This window comes from Oenanthe melanoleuca, chromosome 3, assembly GCF_029582105.1.
Source record: "Oenanthe melanoleuca isolate GR-GAL-2019-014 chromosome 3, OMel1.0, whole genome shotgun sequence".
Classification (NCBI taxonomy): Eukaryota; Metazoa; Chordata; class Aves; order Passeriformes; family Muscicapidae; genus Oenanthe; species Oenanthe melanoleuca.
The window spans coordinates 90,265,082-90,289,881 of record NC_079336.1 but is presented as its reverse complement, the minus strand read 5'-3'; the positions used below and the strand labels follow the sequence as shown (position 1 = coordinate 90,289,881).

Below are 24,800 nucleotides of genomic sequence, written 5' to 3'. Positions count from 1 at the left end.
AAGACAAAAATATCTAAGTGACACATCATTAGATGCTCTGGAATGGAGCTGGTAGGACAGGCTGCTCCCAGCATGGACTTTTTTCTAAAGGTCTTTATAAGCCTCTGCAGACATGCAGTATGAAAAATCCAAACTGTTTTTTTCTCCTCTGTACTCATGGACTAAATCAGTTCAAATTACAAAAACTACTTTGCTGCTGCTGAAATGGAAGGAACACTCTTGTCTTGCTGCACACTGAGGCTGTTTTTTGTTATAGCAGAGAACAGCAATCAGGTCCTTTGCTAGAGTTCAGCTATGGATGTTTTACTATTCATATTTGTTCAACTACAATTAACTGAAATATATTCAGTCCATTCTTCTTTTTCTGAAGACTGATATTTGTCTATTTCCCTACCATCACTGTGATTCTTTTTGATTTTCAGGTACTGCTGTGAGAGTTTTGCTAAATGTCATAGCCAACTACATTTCTAGAGGCTACAAATCTTGCAGATTTTTCAAGGTCGAGGAGTCCCTTACAAATTTTCAGAGTGGTCAGCTCATTTCTTGGTGCCTTATTTCCTGGTGCCATTCTGTGAGTTAAGATCTTGGACTGTGAGAATAGATTTTAACATCTCCTATAAGACAGAAATATCTTCTCTGAAGCACACAGTAACAACTTTATTAATAAGGAAAACCCAGAGTATACAAAATGTTAAAAATATAATAGTCAAATACATTAGATTAAGCAATTTGATAATTAAAACAGAAAGGTGAACTATATCAGGAAGAAAGTTATACAAGAGTAAAGTAAAAGCACTTACACAATCAGTATTTACACTGACAGTTGGTTACACAGTGATATCATCAAAATTCTTCCTGTCTTGATTACATTAATGCAGTGAATAGAAATATCAAAATTTTAGCTTTAACTGGCTTTAATTTACAGTTAAAACTATAAATTTGCCACATGCCAACATTTTGATTTAAGCAAGACAGCAGAAGAAAATGGTCCCTCTAGAATAATTATCAAATGTTTGTGTAAATGTAAATGAGTAAGTTCTGAATGTATTTAATGAGAAATAAAAGGATTCTGGGATTGTAATGTGGCCACACAAAGTAGTTTGGATGCTATATGCCCATGAATGACATAAATTCTGTTTGAACTCCAGATAAAGAATACTGGATTCCCTGTGAAATGCATTTTGAAAAATATGTCCAAAATCCAAACCTCACAGGTAATATGTTTACTACTTTATTAGTTTTGTGGATGTTTATTTATCTTATAAAGTAAACAGACCTGGTTTTGTGCAAGAACATTTCTGGTTATCTGCTTAGAAACAGAAAAGTTTTAGGGTTTTCTTGGTAAGAGGAGGAAAGGTGTGTGTGTGTATCAAACAATTCCAAATAGAAGTGTTGGGTTTAACTTTCCTCTGTGCTCTGTCCCCTCAGCCATGAGCACTACCATTCTGCAGTGCAGGCTGTGTGGGAGGCTTTGCTTTGTCCTGGGGTCAGAGATACTGAAAGGAAGAAAGAGAAAGAAAAATTAATCTGATAAAGGCATTGCCATTTCTAATCGGACTGATGGGAAACTGTGGTATGAAGTTAAAGAGGCACCACAGGGTGAATTACTGTGATGAACTACCTTAAAGCTGAAGCAATCAAATAGATAGCTCTCACATATAAAAATTACTGTCCCATCTTTATTCATCAACAGTTTTGCACAAGTGTCTCATGTTCAATCCCTTCCAGGAAGAACTAAAGCACTCTGAAACATTGGATCAGATTAAATCTTATCTGGGAAACTCAGCCACTGGGGTGGCTGCTTCCCGCTTCCCAGACTTAATTTCTCACAAGAGAAATAAACTTTTTAAAGCTTGAAAATAACAAACTCCAAAAAGTAATAGCAGTACAGCACAGTGTCTGCTCTTGCAACCTGCTATAATGGAATTGGAAGGCCTTTTACTCAGGTATGTGGTAGCAGTAAAATTTTTTCTCATAGCCTGACAGACAAAAACTTATAGAAGGGAAATTTGTGACTCCTAGTTTATGGAATCAGAGAATGGCTGGGGTTGCACAGGACCTCATCCAGATCCAAGGTCTGTGCCATGAGCAGGCACATCTTCCACATCTTCCACACTAGACCAGGATCAGAAAATATTCATACAAACAGACATCGAGGTTTTCTTCACATTTATAGGGGCCAGAAGAATCACATTAAAAAAAGCTAGTATGAAAGAAGTCTGCAATTGAATAACACATAAACAGATATATTTGATTCAAACACAGTCAAATTATATGAAAAGTAAATATGGTATCATAGAAAATTCAGCATAATGTTTGTGTAAGAATTCACTCACTCCATTTTAAGAACCAGCTTACAATTTGATCTTTAGATATGCTGAGATCTTCCCATGATGCTGAATTCTTTGAGTCTTTTGAAGTGAATGGGCTCTGAGGATACTCAATATTTTGCAGGACTGCTTGTTAATGAACAGAGGAAACAAGCATCAGTTTTGTGAATCACATGATTTTGTACTTACAGCATACAGGATAAGAGTGAATCCACAGGTACTGACAGAGAAAATTAAATGGAAATAGAAAAACTGACCTAGTAATCAGGTATATGTGTTTTCAGACTTATATTTTTTTTCAAAACTGAAGTTCTTTCACCCACAGAAATGCTAACAGGATTTAAAATAGTATCTTATCTTCCATGTAAACATCTTTCCTGCACTTCTGAAGTCATGGATCAGTGAAGGATACTTAACAACACTAATCCAACAGTGATGAACCAGTTACATTTATAGCTGTGCAGGAAAAAAAGAGATATAAATGTTACACTTTTTTCCTTTTTTAGTGTTAACCCCACTTATAAATGAGTAATAAATAAATGTGATACTGAGTATTTTATTTGATATAAAACCCATCTGGTTTTGTATCCTACATTGTTTATACTAAATAAACTACAGTATTTTCAGAAATTATTTCCTTAAGATAATACTTTTTTTAAAAAAAAATTTAATAAACTTTGGATGCCATATGGCCTAAAGTTGAAGCAAAATCAATTACAATTACTTCAGACACAATATACATCACAAAAGAGTATTTTATGGGACATTTAGTCAACATGCTTCTGTGTATTTGCTGAAATACATTTATTGATTACTATTCATGTGTCTTATGGTTTGTAGTTTCCAAACTATGCTATTTGCCCAGTGCTGGAGTAAGTTTTTCCAAACTTTTCAAAGAGAACAATCGATGAAAACAGTGTTTCAAAGTCCTAAAGAAAAGAGAAAAAAAAAATAAAAAAAAAAAAGTTAGGTTTAAATGGGTTTGCCTTTTTTTAAGGTATTTTAGAATTCTAAATATTGTCTTCTAGTTACATTTCATTATATATGATAGAATGCAAATTATGCAAAATAGTGAATATTAAATATACCTGTTTACATTATATGAATATTACCTTGAAGAGGAGCAAAAGAATTGATTTAATTGAAAGCAAATATATATTTCAAACTTTCAGCAACTATAAGAAATTTTCTGCTTTAGAAACAACAGTTTATAGTCTTTGGCAAATCATGGTATACAAAAGTTTATTCTCTCTCCTGGTAACCAGGCAGGTTAAAGAAAGCACATTAGCCTTGCAATATTTCAACTTTTCTATCCTGGTTAACATTAAAATATAGGTATTAAAACAGCTCCATAAGAAATGGTAATAAAAAAAAATATATATATAAGTACAAGTGGCAACAAATTGGTTAGGAGAAGCAATTGTGATTCCTGAACATGTTTTTTTCCCAGGTAAAGTTCTTGCTTATTACATTCAATTTTTAAATGCAATTGCTTAAAAATCCAATAAATAAAGGAAATATAAGTGAAGCTTAAGAGTCCTAAGAGTACAATGTCAATTCAGCCAACAAATAAGAAAGTAAAACAAACTAAGTGTTCTAACCATATTTTGATTTGTCTACTTATTAATAAATACTCATGGTAAATGATTAGCAAGTCTATGGTATTTAAGATCAACGTTTTAAAGCCTTCTCAATAAAATTGTTTTCTTTGAACCTGAAGTATTGAGAATAGTGTAACAATAGAAAACACTTGCTTTGCATTGAACTGGCTTTTACTTTTAGAAAGTAACATGTCACAGATGAACTCTCAGCTTTTTAGGATCTGATGATTCATTTTAAGAAGTTGGTCTGAATAATTTTTACTTTTTTCTATTGCCAAGTCACCCTGTGAAAGTGGATGAAATTGAAACATCTTCATGGAATGTCCGAGGCCACGAGTAAATGAAAGCGAAAAGTTTTATCTTTTCAACACATTTCCCAATTTCACAGAATCACAGAATAACTAGGTTGGAAGAGACCTTCAAGATCAAGTTCAGCCCATGCCCTAACACCTCAAGTACACCATGGCACCAATTGCCACATACAGTCTTTTTTTTAATACATCCAGGGATGGTGACTCCACCACCTCCCCAGGCTAAGCATTCCAATACTTTATTATTCTTTCCATTAAAAACTTCTTCCTCATTTCCAACCTGTATCTCCCTGGCACAGCTTGAGACTGTGTCCTCTGGTTCTGTCAGCTGCTGCCTGGAGAAAGAGACCAACCCCCCTGACTACAGCCACCTTTCAGGGAGCTGTACAGAGTGATAAGGTCACCCCAGAGTCTCCTTTTGTCCAGGCTGAACAACCCCAGCTCCCTCAGCCATTCCTCACAGGGTTTATGTTTCAGCCCCTCACCAGCCTTGTTCTCTCCTCTGGATGTGCTCAAGCATCTCAATGTGCTTCCTAAACTGAGGGGACAGAACTGGGCACAGCACTCAGGGTGTGACCTCACCAGTGCTGAGTACAGGGGAAGAGTGACCTCCCTGCTGCTGCTGGCCACACTGTTCCTGATCCAGGCCAGGGGCCATTGGCTTTCTTGGCCACCAGGGCACACTGCTGGCTCATGTTCAGTCAGCTGTTGACCAGCACCCCCAGGTCCCTTTGTGCCTGGGCACTGTGCAGCCACACTGTCCTCAGCCTGTAGCACTGCAGGGGGTTATTGTGGCCAAAATGCAGGACTTGACACCTGGGCTTGTTAAACTTAATCTTATTAGACTCTGCCTATCCATCCAACCATTCCAGTCTCTGTAGAGCCCTCCTACCTTCCAACAGATCAACACATGCTCTCAGCTTAGTGTCATCTGCAAATTTACTAATGAGAGACTCAATACACTCATCCATGCCATCAATAAAAACATTGAACAGGATTGGCCCCAGCACAGACCCCTGAGGGACACCACTGCTGACTGATCCCCAGCTGGATGCAGCACTGTTCACCTCCACTGTCTGGGCCTGGCCATCCAACCAGTTCTTAACCCAGCAAAGAGTGCTCCTGTCCAAGCCATGGGCTGCCAGCTTCTCCAGGAGTATGGTGTGAGAGGTGCTGTGAGAGACAGTGTCAAAGGCCTTGCTGAAATCCATGTACACAACATCCACAGCCCTTCCCAAATCCACCAGGCGGATGTAAAACGAGATCAGGTTGGTCAAACATGACCTTCCCCTCCTAAACCCACGCTGGCTCAGTCTGATACCCTGGCCATCCTGTAAATTTGCACGATGGCATTTAGTATAAACTGTTCCATAACCTCACCTGGTACTGAGGTCAGGCTAACTGGCCAATAATTACCAGGATCCTCCTTTCCACCATTTTTATAAATGGGTGTCACGTTGGCCAGCTTCCAGGCATCTGGAACCTCCCCAGTGAGCCAGGACTGCTGGTAAATGATGGAGAGGGGCTTCACAAGCTCATCTGCCAGCTCCCTCATCCACCCTGGGATGGATCCCATCTGGTCCCATAGATTTATGAATACCCAAGCATCTCAGCAGTTCTCTGACTGTCTCCTCTTCAATAACAAGGGGACCATTCTGCTCCCTGACACCATCTGCCAATCCAGGAGGACAGTTTCCATGATAGCAAATACATCATAGCTCTGCTGTTGCACCATGGCCTCCAGCTCTTCTTGTTTATTACCCATGCTGTGTGCATTGGTATACCTGCACCTCAGCTGGGTTACTGATTTCACCCCTAGCTCAGTCTTACCACCCTTGGTAAGCTGGGCTTTCAGACAGCCCAGCTGCATCCCCTTCCCCCCTCAAACCTAGTTTAAAGCCCTCTCAACAAGTTCTGCCAATTCATAAGCTAAATCCTGCTCTCAGCAGAAAGAGCCCATCCAGTTTCAGTGGGCAGCTGCCATAAAAGTTGCCTGATGACCAAAGAACCCAAAATTCTGCTGATGACACCAACCCTTGAGCCACTTGTTAACAATGTGAGCTCTCCTATTCCTTTCACTATTTTTCTCAGCCACCAAAGGGACCTGTGCCCCTGCCCTATCAAACACTTGACTCAGTGCCTTAAAGTCCTATTTAATTGCCCTGACACTCCTCTTTCCAATCTCATCACTGACAGCCTGGAGTATCTGCAGTGAGTAATAATCAGAGGGCTGAATCAGCCCAGGAAGTCTTTGGAGTCCCATACCTGAGCCCCAGGGAGGCTGCACACCTCCCTGTGGAATGGGTCCTGTTGACATATAGGGCCCTCTGTTCCCCTCAGAAAGGAGTCACCCACCACAACTAGCCTTCTTCTATTTTTAATGCTAGAGGTGGTGATCCGTCTCAAAAATTAAGCATAATAGGGAGGCTCACTAGTCAGATAATTTCCTTCTAAATCATCTAGCTGACTCTCTAAACCTAGGATCTTGTACCTATTCTGAAGTGGCATCTGGCTAGAGCATGGGGGTCAGGAGGAATTTTTATTATGGCCTCCCTGAACTGGGACCCACTTCCACTCCCCTTCATCCACTCCTTGTCCTCTTATTGCCTGACAGTGGGAAGTTTGGGAGTCCTCTGACTCCTGGGGGGCCTCCCTCAAGGATGGGGGGCAGAACTCCACCAGTCTATTTCCCTTTCCCTAATACTCCTTAGTCTTTCTACTTCCTCCCTAAGCTTGGCCACCAGCAAAAGGAGATCATTCACCTGCTCACACCACAGGCAGGCTTCCTCTGCAACACCCTCTGGTACCACTGATAAGCTCAAACACTCCACACAGGAATGGGTCTGCACAGACACATCCTTTCTGGAGGGTTCTATTTGCTAACACACACTTGTACTAACTACAGTTTTCGATTGTGTACAGATCATTATTAACAGAAACCCCAAAACCCAACCAACCAACAGAAACACAGCAAACAACATTCAGGAAGTCTTACAGGAAGAAATCTGCAACCCTGCCTGCTTGTCCTGCTGTGCAAACTGCTGTGCCATGCCCTCAGAGACATGCCACACCCCTGTTTGCCACGCCCATTTGCCACGCCCTTGTTTGCCATGCCCTCTGAGATGTGCCACACCCATTTGCCACGCCCTCTGAGATGTGCCACACCCCTGTTTGCCACGCCCTTGTTTGCCATGCCCCTGTCTGCCAGCTCCAGGTTGCCACACTCCCCAGGGCCCTCTTTTAACCAGCCCGCTGCTCACCAGTGGAGGAAGCCCCAACCCGCACCTACATAATTCACAAGAGCCATTTGAAAGGTTTCATTTTGTCCCTAAAAGAGAGTAAAAACTTTTCTTTTTAATTACATGAACCAGAATTATCATTCCCTGGACAATTTGGATTTAGCTGCTTCACAGACCACAGTTCAGCTGTATCTCTATCAACAGAGCACCTTTGACTTCTAGTAAGTTTCATGCAAACACTGGATTTCATCTGCATTGCATGTTGCCAGACTGAGACCACATCATTTCTTATGTCTCATACTTAAATTTGTTTACTATGATTCCTCCAAAATTCTGGTGCATAAATCTTAAAATAGCAAGGTAGACATACATTCAAAAGTAACTAATCCATGTGGTGTGAAAGCTAATACTATCCCATTCCCAAACAATTCACAAGATTTACTTTTTAATGTTTCTGTATGCCTTGTACTGGACAATTTCTTATTCAACAGAAACAGCCTATTTGCATATTTTCATATTAAACTTTTAGAATGGCACAATATTCTAATTTTCAGTGTCTGCTCAGCAGCACAAGCACCTTCTTACCATAGGCAAAGTTGTCCATATAATTATTATAATAAATATTATAGTATCTCCTGCAAATGGTTTCCTTCTAAAGTGAAGCTAGTTTTATTTAATTCGGTAAATTAACCAGACTAATTCTGTTCATGTGAATGGAAAAATCAACAAACCAGCTCCAGTTGCTGAGAAAGCAAGCAGATAATCCAGCAATAATTTAGGATTAAGCAGTAATTCACAGCAGAACATGGTATCTGCTATTTTTAAAACAGAAAGTATCTTATCAATTAACATGCAGGACAGTTACATACAGCTTAACAAATCGTGAACAGTTTAACAAGTGGTGAACTTTGGGTGAGGCAGGGAAACCAGTGAAACCTGTGCACTCCCCTCATCAGGATAAAATCAGGAATGGGAAGGCTGAGCACTGCAGAGATCTTCATTTGCAGGAGCAGACGGCTTTTGCTATTAGGATTCCTGGCCAAACAAAAACAATTGGCTGCCAAAATTAGCTCCTTGGGACGATTTAGGAGCCTTTGAAGTGAACAGTGTTTTTGAGCTGGAACTAAGCCCAGGTCCAGCTTCAAACTCAAATCAAAATGACAAAGAGGAAATTTTTTTGTGCCACACGCCCCCTCAGCGTAAGATTACTTTAGTTTGGCAGCTGTACTGTTTATCTTGTTATTTAAAACTATTCCACTAGATACTCACAACTGAGCATTTAAACAACTGGCTCTGATTATGATAGCAGCAGTTATGTTTGACCACATTTAGGAAACATTAGAGTCTGATGGATAAATAGAAGCATGCTGGATTTGGAGTTACAGTAATTAAAGAAGTTTACAATTTATACTAGGTAAAAATTGCATAGCATGCATATAAAATATAAATATCTTTTTGGGAAACAGATTTTGTTTCTATTTTTTCTGTATTTGAAGATAAAGATTTTAATCAGATTTCAAAAGAGAGATGAAGTAAGACCTGAAAACACCACCTGGCCTCTTCCTCGGCATAAAGGGAAAGGAATTAGATGCCAGGTTGTCACATCCATCTGCTGTGATGGTGAAATGACCACTCAAAACATGCAGAGAAGCACAGTGATGCACTGCTCATTGATTCTGATAGGAATAATCTTGAATTTAGGCTCTTTGCTACATAGCATAGAAGTTAAGAAGTTATGTATATAATTCTTTCAAAGAACATAGATTGTGAGTGGAGAAAAACAGGCTTTTTTGAAATTGCTTTCACCATCAGTTCCTCTCTGCTGGTAGCTGGAATGAATAGACTTACAAATATGAATGCACACATATTGGTGAGCTTGACCCTATAGTTTTGCACTCTCGGGACCACAGGAGCATAGAGTTGAGCTTTATGGAATTTTTCCACAATGCATTCTTAAATCATGCTGTATAACTCTCAGCATCAGAGACCTGTAATGCTCAGCACTGAGACCTACTTTGAAATTCCCAAACAAAGTTAATATAACATTTCCTTTTTAAACTTGTCCAGCTTTGACTCCTTTCACTCTAGTAAATTGTAAGTGACTCAAGTTCAACTGACAGAGCTTAACAAGACCTATGGACCCTTTCAATATATTTGACTACTTGAGCTCGTGAGCTCATCAGTTCAAAACAGTGAAGTCAAAAAGGTGGCATAAAGCCACCAAAGATTTGTCTCAATCAGCACTCTGATGTCATTGATTAGACTTGCCAAATGGTTACATAGTCTATATTTGGAATGTTATTAAAGCAAATTCCAAAGACATTTTTCATCTGACTATGCAGACTTACATAAATACAGATCACGTACAAATGCTGGCAAATGAACAAGACCTTGTAGACCTTCATATTGGTTTGGAGGCCTTTGGAAATTACTTCTGTGATATTCTAGAAACAAATTTGTACTAACAGTGTTCTTTCCAAGTGATTTTGAGAGTACTGTACAATATCCTTTAATATAAAAATGCAGTTCAAAAATGAGATTGGAATTACAATTGAGTATCTTCTTGGAAATTTAATGAAGTAGAAAGTCATCTGCTTCAGACCAAAGCAAGAACAGACAAACAGCAGTAGCATATCTACTCTCAGATTTTAAGGCCAGAGAGCACTATTATTACCATTTATTCTCAGGTTCTGCATACACACTTCTGGATAATTTCATATATCAAATCTCTCTAGTTGATAATAATTATGAAGCTGTTAAGGATGTGATAAACTTGGAACAATACACATACAATAAACTCATATTATCTGATTTACAGGACAGAATAGTCTTTTCTTTCTCTGTAATGACAAAAAATGGGTTTTCTGAATAAGAGGAGATTTGGTTGCATGAATTGAGAATGAATTTGTGTTAGGTTGCACGAATATAGATTTCCTTCATGGGTTAGTAGAAGCAACATGTGCAGAAGTTTCAAATACAAATTGTATAATGAAAAGTATTCTCTGAAATATAAAGCATTTCATCAATAGCAGATATTCAGAGCAGTGAATCAAAATATACTAAAGACAGGGTATAACTGCATTATGTCAACCAAGGCACCTTGTGCTGTGTAAAAGGCAAACCAATCCATGAAAAGTTTACATCTCAGAAATACTCTTCTGTGCTAGAATTGTATCTGTTGCTCCTATAGAGGCATTAGGCCTCTCTTCTGTTCTCTTTATAGAACACCTATTCTGAATGTAAATTCTGTTAGGAATTAATGGCAGAAGGAATAACTGAAAAATGAGCACAGCTGCTGGAATTATAGTTCTATCTTCATGATACCAAGTAGTAAAACCAGGAGACAATACTTTGAAACCAATACCCACAGGTACAAACCAAGACCTTAGAGGATGCAGTCGGAAATTCTGCACAACTGTCCCTGCAGCAGGTACATTCTTAGTGTAGGGAGTAATCTTGCTTTCCCACAAAGCTGAGAGAGATCCCATGTAAACAGCTCCTTTGGAAACCAGGCAGTGCTGCCAAGTGTCCCTGCACAGCTCTCGTCCACAACCCCACCTGTTTAACACTAAGTGGTCATATTTATGTGTTTCCTATGATCCTAATGCTTGTAATAGCAAAATTAAAGTTTTAAATTGAGCTGTCATAGTAAGCTTCCTGACCTGTTAATAGCCACAGAGGTCTCTAACAAGGAAGCAAACCAGAAACACCAAGCTGTTAGACAAGTAAAATGTTGATCCAGCTAACTTTTATTCTCAGCAAATTTATCAATACTGGTTAACAATACTTCCAACTAGTACAGGGCCTTCTGACATGACAAAATGAGTGTAACAACCTATTCTGTCAATACAACACAAATGTCATTTCAAGTGCTCAAAACCCACTAAGCTACCCTAAAAAAGATTGATTTATCTGCTCCAGTGTTTCTTTGGGGCAAACTTCTCTCACAACTGAAACCAATTAGTGGGCCTGGCACTTGTAGTGCAAAATGTAGGTCAGCATCAAGTAATAAAAAAGTATTGACTTTTCTCTGTCTGTAAGCAGCATGAAAGGGGTGCCATGGCCTTGTCGTATATGAAAAGAGCTCCATTAATTTCACTTATTTCAACCAGGGCTGTCAAATACTAATGCTTCTATTGCACTTTTCACACAAAGTACATTGACACCAATCCTGGCCCCAGTGTAACAAGTTTACAATATTTCAGTCAGTGAAAGGGGTACTATAATTTTTAATTCCCTGTTGTACATTTAGTCTCTTTAAGCAATGCTGCTCATAAGACTTACTAAGAGATATGAGCTGGGACATTAATAACAGCTTCACACTTCTTCCCATGGGCAACAGAACCTATTTCTTGGGCACAGTTTCAACAGCTAATTAGCCATAAAGTTCAGGACACAGTTGTTTGGCATAACTCTGTTTTTGTGGCTGGTGGGCACAGACTGCCAATTTTACTTTCTGTGGAGAAAAAAAAAAAAGCCACAAAACCAAGGAAGAGGTCTTCTATGGCTTAAGGCTATAAAATTGAAAAGCTAATGTGTTAACCAATTGGGTCAACCAGCCCCTTCAAATAAGAGATAATAACAAAAGCCTGGATCATGCCTTAGGGACTGGATCTCATTGTGTCAGCACAGAGGTATTGACTCCCAGGGAAAAGTGTGCCCAATCACAGTTCCCTGCCCCACAGCTGACAAGTGACCACTGCTGTGACCAAGGGACTAGAATTGTACCTTTCCCTATTCAGCTTACCAACACAATGCAGAGGAGGAGGAGGAACCAACACCTACCTCATCCTTCAACTACTACTGTTACCAATTTGAAAACCTCTACATTTTGCTCTTTCTGGTAGGAGTAATAAAGTTTTCATGGAAGCACAGGATATTTTATGAGCTTCTCCATATTGTAGATAGACACAGCAGAGGTCAAACTGACTCAAAATGCTATGATCCTGTTTCCCTCTATTCTCTGCAATTTGTCTTCTAAACTGACTTTTCTTTTTTTCAAGTGAAGTTTATGGTTCTTGTTGACAAGCTTGAGTGTGATGTTTAACTCATTCCCTAATTGCCTCCTGCAAATGCAAACATCACCACCAACAATAAAACTCTTTGATTTAAAAAGACTGGGTGACTATGGTGGAAGGCAATTTTCTACTTGCTTTAATGACTTTGTAAGTCTTACCCTTTGAATCAACTTGCTATTAGATCTTAAAATATAATGATATTGTATAGCCATCATAAAAGGCAACTTTATAACCTTCTGTGTTATGCTTCCACCAGGCAAGTTTTTTCTGTTTGTTAGTTTTAGTCTTTTATTGACATTATGATAATGTGTTGTAAAAAAGAATCAGGAAATTATGTTCACAGTAGGAAATTTAACAACACTATTTTAATATCCTATCTCCCAAATAGAAAGAGAAAACATTAATTGCTACTTAATTTATGTAACTAACATTTCATTATTTTTACACTTAATTTTCATGGATATTTATAACTATGACTCTTACATGTTTTATCTTTTATGAATTAAAAATGAGGAGGCCAATTTCAAACGGTGCTTGCTAGAAATTATGAAAGATTTCTAATGATGGTTTATGAGTTTGAAAAACCACTGACTTGATAATCACAAAGGTTTAGATACTTTATATGGGTTGTGTCAAGTACAAGCAGCACAGCCATGTGTGCTCCCTTGGGAAAGCCTAACATGGAATTTATAACTCCATTCTTTCCTTTCTGGAGTATTTGGAGAGGGAAGTGTTGTGCTACTCATCTGTGCTCACTGAAGTTTCCTTTCATAGCTCAGCAGCTAAATTGTGCTAATTTGTGCTTTGGAGATAGTTGGAGACAGCTGACAAAAATCAAGCTCTAAAGCTCCTTGTCCTCATCTGTGCAAGGGAAGAGAGGATGTGTTCTAGGCTTGAGAAGAGCCTGTTTTAGCTCCTGCATGGCTAGAAGCAGTTTGGACAAAGGAACAAAAGTGTATCCCCTTTCATACCTACACAAATTAAGCTATGACATGACAGAAAATAACAGTGCTTTTCAGAATGCAATAGTTTGAGCCACTGTTCAAGGAAAGTACAACTATTCCTAAATGAATAAGATATTCTGTGATAGCCATCTTCATTAGGGATTACAAATATGTCAACCCTTACTGTCCTTTCTCACAAGCAAAGGCAAATTATCTCTGGGCTTTGATGGAAGTTTTGTGCAAGGAAGGATAACGGGAAAAAAGGGGAAGGATTTGGTCCAGTGAATTACTTTTTCCTGTAAGTATTGCCTCTGCAAAATTGACCTGGTATCTGAAACTAGGCTGTCCTTTCTGTCATGTGTAATATAACCAGGAATGAAGATTTGTGGTCCAAATTTGCATTTGTTACATTTACTTAGTACCCTGCAGTCATTGTGGTTGCCCAAGGGGAAGGAAGGGTGGAATTCCCAGCTGTACCCTCTATTTCATTTATTCCATTTATTAATGATCTGTAAGCCAAGCCTCTGTCTGGTCCTTCCTCCCAAACATGGACTAGCTTTGCAATGCTTTAGAAAGAAATACAATATCCCTTATAAATAACTGTTCAGTTAATGAATTTCTTCATGTGTATGAAGCTAATCTATGGGAGAAGAATAAGTCACCTTGATGTAGACACTTTTCAGGTACTTTTAGACCTGTTCAGAGTCAGTATCAATATTACAAGTAGAGTTTGCTGCACAAAGTTACAGTGCATGCTGTACTGTACTTTAGGCAATGCTATAAAACAACATCACCCAAATTATGTTCTGAATGCCTGTATATGAACCAAAATTGCCAAAGATAATACTCTATTTTTTCAACTATGTAGCCTTTTTTTAACAAGTAAATTAAATTAAGAAACCAATGTGAATTTCTCCACAAGCTATTTCATACTTGGATACCCTTGAACTTTACTGAATCTGGGCTAAAAAGCCAATGTACACTTGAAATAGTTCAGTAAGTATTCAGAATCCCAAGAGATGTTTATTTGCTATTGTCATGCAAATATCTACCTCTTACAGTGTATTTTAACAAAATATTTTTGAAGAGGGGAGTAGAAGTTCATCTTAATCTATTTAAGATGTATAAATAACACTGTCAAGAATGAAAACACTCTAATGAGAAATATATAACCCTTTAAAGAAGCTATTAAATCTGAGGTGGAGCCTAACACTACATTCCTGTGTATAAAAAACACAGACTTAAAAAGCATCTGATGAAAAAAAGTAAAGGATATATTTTTACGACAGTATTTGTATTTTTAAACCAGCTTCTTGTCTTGTTCATCACACACCCTCTGCTAGCAACAGGACTTGCATTAGAAACTAGTGCACTTAGGGATAAACATCTTGACTTAGGCCATTTGCAAGCTGCCCTTTTCATTGTCTAGTCTGTTCAACTACCACATTCTCTTTCCAGCTGAAAATAAGCCAGCACCAAGTGCTCGCTGCCAAGGCAAACTCAGAACCACTTTTAACCTGCTAGACTAAAGCCAGAAAATGTTTAACCTGCCAAGATTAAGTTGCAATTCTCCCTAACTTGCCAAAATCATGCCCCTGGGAGTTAAGGAGGAAAAAATTCTGAGTTGAAATCCTCAAGTGAAAATGTTTTTTATCTTATTTGGCTGCTGATATGGAGCAAAACCAGTACTCTACATTCATCTGGTTTTCCATGGCTCTGGATGACACTTTCTAACCTGACTGTTTTCTGTGATGAAATTACTAGATATGCAGATCAAAGGAGAACAGTGGATGATGCTGTCTGCCTGAGCTTTAACAAGGCTTTCAACACAATTTCCCAGAGAATCCTTTTAACCAAGCTGGTAAATTATAGTCTAGATGTGCAGACTAATAGATGTAATAGCTGTCTGGAGCACCAGGTTCAAAGGGTAGCAATGAATGGCTTCTCCTCAACTGGAACCTGGGTACCAATGTGTTTCCTCAGGTGCTGTCTTGGGGCCTATCTTAATATCTTCCTCAGTGACCTGGGGTGGAGGAATGCACTCTCCTCAGGTTCCAGGATTGCACCAAAGTAATGGGTACCATGGAGACACTTGAGGGCTCACTCAGAGTGATGCACAGGCTGGAGGAATGGCCTGACAGAACATTACAAACACAGGATGGACGAATGCACCTGGCACGGGCTCAGCCCAGAGCAAAGCAGGCTGGAGGCTGACAGGCTGGGCAGCAGCTCTGCAGAAGAGGACCTAGTGGTCCTTGTGGGCAGCTGGCTAAACATGAGTCAGCAATGAGTCCTAGCACTGATGAAAGCTAAAGAGAAAACCAGCTTTCCTCTCCCAGAAATACAAGCTACCTTCAGAAGAGACTGAAATTATCCTACAGGAATATTTTTTCATTTTGCAGGCAGCTTACTTTGCAGATTGGCTAACACTAAAGAAACTAGTCATCTCCCATCCAGTGTTTACAAATGCTCTCATTAATCAATAAAATGGGAACAAAAGCTTTTAGACTAATACCTATTGCTATTTTTTTTGTCTGTCTTTACTCATATATAATAACATATCTTCTTTATGTGTCATGTTTTCAGTGCCATTTATTCTTCTGTGTAAATCCACCAGTTCTTTGATAGGAAATAGTTCAGGAACTTTGATAGTTCAGGAATAGCATCAGCTACAGTGATTACTCACTCAGGTGCAGCAGATTTGTTTTGGCATTGGCATGAAGTTAGTCCTGACAAACTTGCTGATTAGAAGTTTTGGGGAGAAGAACAGCTGGTATTTATAGCCAAACATTGTTATAGATTCAACACTATTCAGAAAAATTATATGGACTACACATATTAGCACAAATTTTAAAAACAGATTGCTGGGCAATTCAAAAACTAAAACCATGCTGCATTGGTTCTGCTTTGAATACATGTTATGTATATAGTGAATATAACAACTTGGGCAGAGATATTCAATGGTAGTGCATAAGCAAAAGTTTATTTCATTTTTCCAGCTTCAAAACTTCTTAACTAAATTCAACACTCTGCTGGCCACGTTGAGGAAAGAATTTAGCCTGAGACTTTAACATCTACGCCTTTAATGTCTATACAGAACTTTCAATGTATAGCTGAGTATGATTATATCTTATAAATGAAGAGGAACTGGGAAATTTTACAAGGTTTTATATGCTAATTTATTCATTGACAGTGTAGTAGCAATATAAGTTATACTGTAAAGTTTCCCATACTTCTCTGAGGACTTCAGATTTGAACTGAAGTGTGGAAATTCTTTAAATAGCAACACATTTTGGTCTTCCTTTTGCCAAAGGCTTGGGCATCTGTAAAAACTACAAATCATGCCAAACTCTTTGAGTGATATATGGAGGACCACAATCCACTAGGAAATAAGCTAAGACTAAGTCATTCATTTCATTTAGGTCTTTCAGTGGGATTTGAACCATCCAGCCCACAAACCATGTCTCATGAGATTGCAGTGTACATCCAGCCCACAGTAATAATGATTCATATACATATATGTGTATATGCTTTATTGCTACCTTTAGCTGGATTAAAAGCAATATATCAATTTTTATATTTCTGCTTCTTTTATTAGCTTTCTAGCACTTGATCAGCTGATAGAGGCAATAATGAAATGTTTTTTTATAAACTGGAGTTTGTAAGTCCTGTCTTGAGAATGTAATATTTCAAAAAATAGCCTAAGCTTTGGGGAAAAAACCAATTACAGAAACAGCATTAAAAATGCCAAGCACTGGGCAGAAGCAATTCTGGATCAGTTTAAAAAAGTGATTGATGAAACTCTAATCTGAGCTGAAGGAACAGTTTCACGACAAGCTGTGACCATTCCACACACTTCATTAGCTGCCATAATTAGCCTGGTGTTTCAATTTGTTAGAACTGGTGGGGACAATTTTACTCAGAATGCAAACATCAAAAAACAGGGTGCCTCAGACTTCAGAAGAGGCTGATGAGAAGCTTTTCTAGTCTCTGTTAACTAAAAGATTAATTACAGCTGATGGGAGGCTGTACTCTGATTGTCACTCTGTCTATGTGCATTACTTTTAGCATTAGAAGAAAGACATGGTTGACACTACACTGCTCAATCAAGCAGCTTTGCATTAGTGCACAAAGTCTGTTAATATGCAATGTTTTTATTGTTTCTCTTTTTCCTTTTCCCCCCCCCAAGTTTGAGGCACTCATACCTCACAAGTCATTCTTTAAAAGAGCAGGGTGTTTAGCTGGTAATGATAAGCACTTATCATATACACTGCCATTCCTTCACATGACTACAGGTGAGAAATCCTGACATGTCTCAAAGCTGCAAGCTGGGAATATTATTAGTTCCTATTACCGCAGTCCAAATGTAAATTCCTTCTCAAATATTCTCACTATGAGAAACAAAACCAATGCACTTGTGAAACTGGTAATGTGTGCTTCAGTCTTTGTACCCTACACCTCTACCTCAGCTGGTTACCTCTATACATTAACTCATCAAAGTTTGTAAGGTTATTTATATGGAAGTGAAGTTTGAAGTGCAAATGTTGGTCCTGTACAATTCCATAACATTTATTCTAGAACATTAACACATGGCAAATCACCTACTCATGAAAACACTCCTCATGTGGATATGCCTTTCACTTTCCCTACTAGTACTATGCTGAGATCAACAAAAACTGTAAGAGAAGAAATAATATAGTTTATCATGGAGGAACATCCTTTTAACCTGAGTTTGTAAAGGGCATGTTGAGACCAGCTCTTCATTTCATTAAATGAATAAACACTGAAGTGTATTCCAAAATGAATATCATACTGTGATTTAAAATGGGGCAAATGAGTCCAGAATTTATTAATAATATAAATTTTGAAGAAAGAAGTGGTTTTTCCTATTCAAGGAATGTAGGTTATTCTAAAATCCATTTTTCTGTGCTGAAGTCCTACTGCTCCAAGAATAATGTACTTTTGCTCTCTGGAGAGAGCATCAAAACAAACAAAAAACCCACAAACTTACAGCCTTTTTTCAACTTGGGCTCATACCTGGCATAATATCTTAGAACACCTACAGGTGTTATTAGCATTTAAATTATAGAACTATACAATCAAAATGAGTCAGTGTAGCAAAATCTCTAATTCAGACATCATTTCAAGGTGCAACAGTCTGTAGTCCTAAGTGAACCTGTTGCAAGAAAGTCATCAAAATATATGTCTCTGATCTTAGACCTCAATTTTGCAAACTCACCAGCAACGTACATTTGAAGATGAAATTTAAAAAGTCTGTTTTTCTGAGAAAACAGGTAACACCATTTTTCCTAGAACATTCTGTCTGAATGGCATGGATTTTACATATTGATTATATTTATCATGGGCCAGATCCTTGGGCCTGATGCCAATTAGCCCAGCACCATGGATATATCTATATTATGCTAGGGCTGAGGACCAGCTCTCAAACCTGCAGTTTTCAACAGCTGCAGGGCCCATGTAATTCTCAGAGGATTGTGAAAAGCTTTTGGTTGCTTTAATTTCAACTCTATTTAACAAGCACAAACAGGGGCTCGGTGAGTATTATCAAATAATAAGTAGCTTGCTTTTGCAGATAAGTTCCATAAAGAATTTTAAATGACTTCGAAATATAACCTTTTTAATTCAATATTGTGGCAAATTGAATTGAGTTAAAATACATTATGTTTGACATACATATAAAAAAATCTACTTAATTCCAAGAATACTGAACAGTCTATCCAAAACTGATATGAGAAGACAAGGCCATGGATTTCCCAGTTTATTGTATGGGTTTTGAATTCCAACAAACAAAATCATATCTAAATTGTCAATGCCTAAAACAAATATAAACAAATTAGGTGTAACTCCATTGTCTACTGTTCTAGATTAACTGTTTATTTCTGCAATTTAAAGCTGTGCCACAAGTTACTGTAATGTACACTAGGCACATATTGAAGGAATTGGGCAAGATACTCTATTTCTGAAGTGTTTCTGATTAAATAAGAGGCTTTGAAATGTTTAAGCAATGTGTACAATGGGAATTATTTAGAGAGCTTAAACATTTCACTCACAGAAATATTGGTTAAAGTTAACTCTTACTAAAAAAGAGTTTTATATCGCTAGGATGCAAGATGTGTTATTAAATGAAGAAGGTAGGCAAAGCAAGACATTTATCATCCAACAGACAAATGACAGAGGACTGCTAGTTAGACAGCATAATAAGTGCCATCTAATTTTCTCTTTCGAATCAATTTATTCTTCAAAGCCTTGGATCATCATCAAGGGACTGCATTTTCCCGCTGAGAAATTACAGAACTGAAAATCAGGTTTTATAAAATATTCAACTAGTTGCCCACAAACCCCTACAAATAACCACTAGAATGGATTTGATTAGACTAGTGGTGACAGTATCTCTTCTTATGCAAATAATTGAGGGGTTTTACTCTTCTCAGACACTACTTTATAGCATTACTTGAAAATCAGACCCTGTGGCTCATCACTAACCACTAGAAAGTTTTTTCATCCTTCCAGTTATCCACAGGTTCTTTTCTGCATTTAGTTGAACATTAGCCAAGGGTACATTTTGCATGTTCTAATTTGCTTCACAGTGTTTACCATCTTTCTACAACCAAGAAAAAAATTTGAAAGCTCAATGATAGTTAATAATAATTAATAATTGTATATCAAGTGTAGCATTTTTCAAAAGCAACCCAACAGTGGTGACCTTAAGGATTTTCTCAAAGGAAACAATCTGCAGCTCAAGAAACTTTCCAGTGGGAGCACTGAAGGTGATCTTCAAACAAAATGTAATTCTGTAAATAAGACACAGTCATAAGGAACTTGGAAAGATCATTATATAAACTGTCAGAAGTTGGAATTGTCATTTGCTTCCCTGGAAAACAAAATGGGTGCATCTTACAATAAAAGATACTTCATTTAGTCCTGTGAATGAGAGATAATGCCTGGTGTTCCCATTTTTGGATGTGGCACACTCCTGCTTTCCTTAATACCTTTCCTTCTCAACAAAGAGAGATCAGAAGTAGAGTTGCAAAAGTGACTTTAAGATACTTTTTGTTACCCATTTTCAGAGACAATTCGCTTATCAAGTTGTTCAGTGATATTAAATTGGGCAACACTGCTCTTTGTCTGTACTATCTAATCAGGTAGCCAAACACCTGAACTTCAAGGCTCAGTGCTCTGAAGAGTAATGCTGTTGAGGGAATCCACCTATGTGGAGGCAGGGAATCACTCAGGTTGATTTTCATGTGAAGATACAGCAGAGCATTCTGACTCCAAGTGGTTCTTCTGAGAGCAGAAAGTATATGTTACAGGATAGAACAGACAGACTTTTAAAGAACAGAATATATTCAGCATATTCGATTACAGTATATATTCTATATATATTGTTATAGAACCAGACCCTTGGATTTAAGTGATTTGGTTTGGTGCCAAACCAGGGCTCAGGATAGCAAAAAAAGTGAGAGAAAGCAGCATTTGTTGGAAGCAGATAATTGATATCTCAAACTAAGGGTCTGCTTTGAGCATCTGAATAGATCCATCAAGTCAGGCCAGCAGTAATAACCATACAGGAGCCACATCATGGGCTGGGGATTGCTGGAGTGCATCCCACTTTGGCAACAACCCTTCTTATCCCTGACATGGCTCATGAGGAAACCAGTACTGGAATGAGCAAACCCTTACACAGCCTGTCTAATAATTCCCTTCTGGCAGCCACATTATGTAAGGTCTATATTAGCTAGGAAAAAACACTGAGGTTGGATTGGGGAACTAGGAATCTGATATTCCAAATATGTGCTAGCACTTCTCAAGTACATTAGTAATTTCTGTCACAAAGCACACTGGTAAATATGGCCTTAAAAGTTTTAAAAGGTAATAAAGCTGACAGTTCAGATGCATATTCATTAGCCAGTATCACACTGTACTAGAAAATGTTCTTGGATAATCTTTTTTCCAAATTAAAATTAAAACAAGCAAATTCTTTTGATAAAAATGAAGTCGCTGTCTGAGCAAGAAAGAATTAAAAACTTCACACAGATCATACCTATGATCTCAAGTCAGATCATTGGAAGGTTAGAAAAATGGAGTTAAGGTGGAATTTAAGTAAATTTCAGTGTAGTCAGGAATGGGAACGCACAAATAATGTACCAAAAATCTGCCTTATAATGACATCATCCAAAAGACATGACTGTTTTATGGGTTGGCCCTACAAGAGATAAAACTAATTTTCAAACAGAAAACAACTCTTTCCCCCTGTACAAGATTTTTTTCTGCTTTCTCTATTAACCCAGATTGAAAATAGTTCTTGGACAAAGAGCCAAATTTGTGCCTAGTGTAAAGCAATGAAACTATACTTTTCATTATACTTATGTTGTAGCATTCTTTATATAAATTTTGGCTTGGAATATATAATCATACTTGTTTTTATCTGTTACATATGTCATGATTTATTTAAATACTTCTGCAACTTCATGCAATCACAGTTGAAGGCAATCACTATTCAACAGAATTGACTGAAGCTGTTGATTGTGCCTTTATCTACACTGGCTGAATATGAACCTGTAATTCTCTGCCTCTGGTGGCAAAGATGGAAGTGATATAATTTATATATGGAACAACTATTGCCTGCTCTAATGGCTACACAGTACAGTGTTAAAGTGCCAGCAGTGTTGACCACAGCCCTACTTTCACTGCTCCACCAAAAGTAGAATTGTGCTGGTGGTTAATTACAAGGGCTATTTTTCCTAGCCCAGGCAAGGCCATGATAATCAGAATTATTTGAAGTTGATATTTGATTAAGGCTGGCAGTACTCTATAAGTGATTTCCACTAGACAACATCTAATTATTTCATTATTTCCCATTAGTAATGGAATGAAACAATTCAAAACAAACAGCTAGAACGACTGTTTTGCAGGAAGCTCATAAACATCAATTCATACATGTAGAAATCTTACTAAAATTATACCAAGCTGGCCTGTTGAACTTGAAAGGCATATTTTATCCCAATCAATGCATAAAAGTAAAATTATCTATAACTAAGGCATGTTTCTCTGCTGTACAGTTCAGCTGTAATGATCCCCACACACTGCACTTGCACATCAATTATGATAATCATAATCACGGTCGTTAAGCTGAATGTTCATTATTATCAGGATGCTGGTGACAGCAGATTCAATCATCGGCTGCAATGGGCAGGCAGTCACAGTCCCACCCAAGTTTCTGCAGACAGCGTTGTGCCACATTAAACCTACGATGTGTTCCACATCCCACTCCATTCCAAACGCTGTAGACGGTAAAGGTCAACTTTATGTTCTGTGCAATATGCTTAGGTTCTCCAAATTAATTCTTTGCAGTCCTGGGTATTTTTTATGCTTTGTAGATAATAAAATCCTGTTTAGGGCCAAAATGCCTGTGCAAATAATGAAACTGTGATTCAGTTGTACTATAATTCACCTATAATAAGGCATCAGAGGGAAGAATCTATTAGAATGGAACATCTTAAACTATCACTTCCTGAATTTTACAAATAAGAAAACATTAAATGCTGTCATTAAAGTCAGTTTTCTAAAATGCATATGCAAACTAATTCCAATACCCATTAAAGACTGCAAGCTATCATTTCTGCCTCAGCAAATATGAACATATGTGAGTGTTTTGACAGCTGAAAGACTATAGTTAGTGTATTCGATCCCTTGACTGTCCATCTACATTGGAACCTATCATTGTAGATTAAATTCCTAGTGACTAGTAAATATTTATATCAAAACTTCTCATATTAATTATATCAAAGGCATTCCAATGCATTTAGATAGATAACATAAAACTTAAAATATGCTTAGTATTTTTATGTTTTATACTGATTTACTGAGTAAAATAACAAGATTCAGTTTCACTAAAGGTATAGAATTTCCATTCCTTGTTTATTTTTAATGAAGAATTAGAACAGAACAGTTTTTCCCTTAACTCAAACTTCTTTGAAATGTAAACAGAGTGAGATAAAAATGTTCAGATTATAACTAGATGAGAAAAGAACTATTAACTTTTCCTCACATAGATATGGTAATCATTATGTTTGGAGGAAGTCTATGCTAATACCCTTTCATTTTCCAGAAGAAATGTAACAAGGTAATATTTTTCATTGTTGTTCATTTTGCTTCAAAAGTAATTATATAATTTACATACTAATCTTTTTGTGACTTGTATTAAATTGCATAACAATAAAACATGAAAACCTCAGGAAAACAAAACTAGGACATACTCATACACACACACACACACAAAGCAACTTTTTGTATTTAATATTTAAAAAGCCAGCTGATATCAGCTAGCATCAAATAATACCTCAGCAGCTCAGACAGGTCACTGATCCACTGACCACTGACTTTACTCCTTGGAAGAACTTACAGTCTGACCAGCAATAATACAAGAAACTTGTTTAGCATAAGACTGTCAGAAACTGAATAGAGATCATGGCAGTGTTATCAGCTATGCAGGTTGTAATAGAAGTTGTATCCACAAAAATACAACCATGTGGTAAACTCAAAGGAGGGTTGTGTTCAGCAGACAAACTATTAAGCAAAAATCCCTTTTTTCTGGTATTATTTTACATGCCCTTTAGTCTTGTGACTCATTAGAACAGATAATTTTGTTTATAGCACTGATATATTCAAAGTTTTCACAGAGTTTAGAAATAAGAAAATGACACAGAGCTCTATCAAACTTAACAGTTAGGAATGTATGACCTCACACCTGCCTATAGGCCTTTCTCCATTAAATTGCCATGAGGATCTTGAGGTTTTGTGGCTTTTTTTGGGTTTTTTCCTGATAACAATGACCTATTAAAGCAGTAGGTAAGTCATAAATAGCCCTTTTCTCCTCTTATCTCTCTGCTGGGGTAAGTGGCTCCTAATGGAAGCTTTATATTGATTTAGAATTGGGGTTGGAAGGCTCTGTGTCACGTTGGGTTAATGTATACAGCTATTCACCTCCAGAGACTCAGGTTGATATCTATCCAAGATCACAAGTAAAGTGAGTTTTTTAGTTAAGCCCATAGTTTATATATGTGTGATATGATATGCAGTATAAATACCTTTAGATTTTTGATATCATCTTCTGAGCCTGAGCAAGAACTGCTAAGAACTGGAAAACCAAATCTTTACAGGACAAGATGAGTACTAGAAATAAGACATTTATGTTCTTTTTACATATAATACTTATGCTGTGGGACTTCAGCCATTCATATCTTCCACTCCTTGCTTTTGAAAGACAAATTCAGATTTTTTGTTTGATTGTTGATGTTTTATTTGCAATGAGATATAATTAATGCATGTTTAAATAG

General features: G+C 37.5%; 1 protein-coding gene across 1 annotated transcript in view; it reads right to left on the bottom strand.

Moving 5' to 3' along the window:
- Window positions 1-638: 638 nt before the first annotated feature.
- Window positions 639-24,800, bottom strand: part of SPATA17 (spermatogenesis associated 17) — a 90,708-nt gene continuing 66,546 nt past the window's right edge. The window contains exon 10 of the mRNA XM_056487631.1: window positions 639-3,259. Coding sequence (XP_056343606.1) covers window positions 3,179-3,259 — 81 coding nt within the window. The 3' untranslated portion in view covers window positions 639-3,178. The remainder of the gene's footprint in view (window positions 3,260-24,800) is intronic.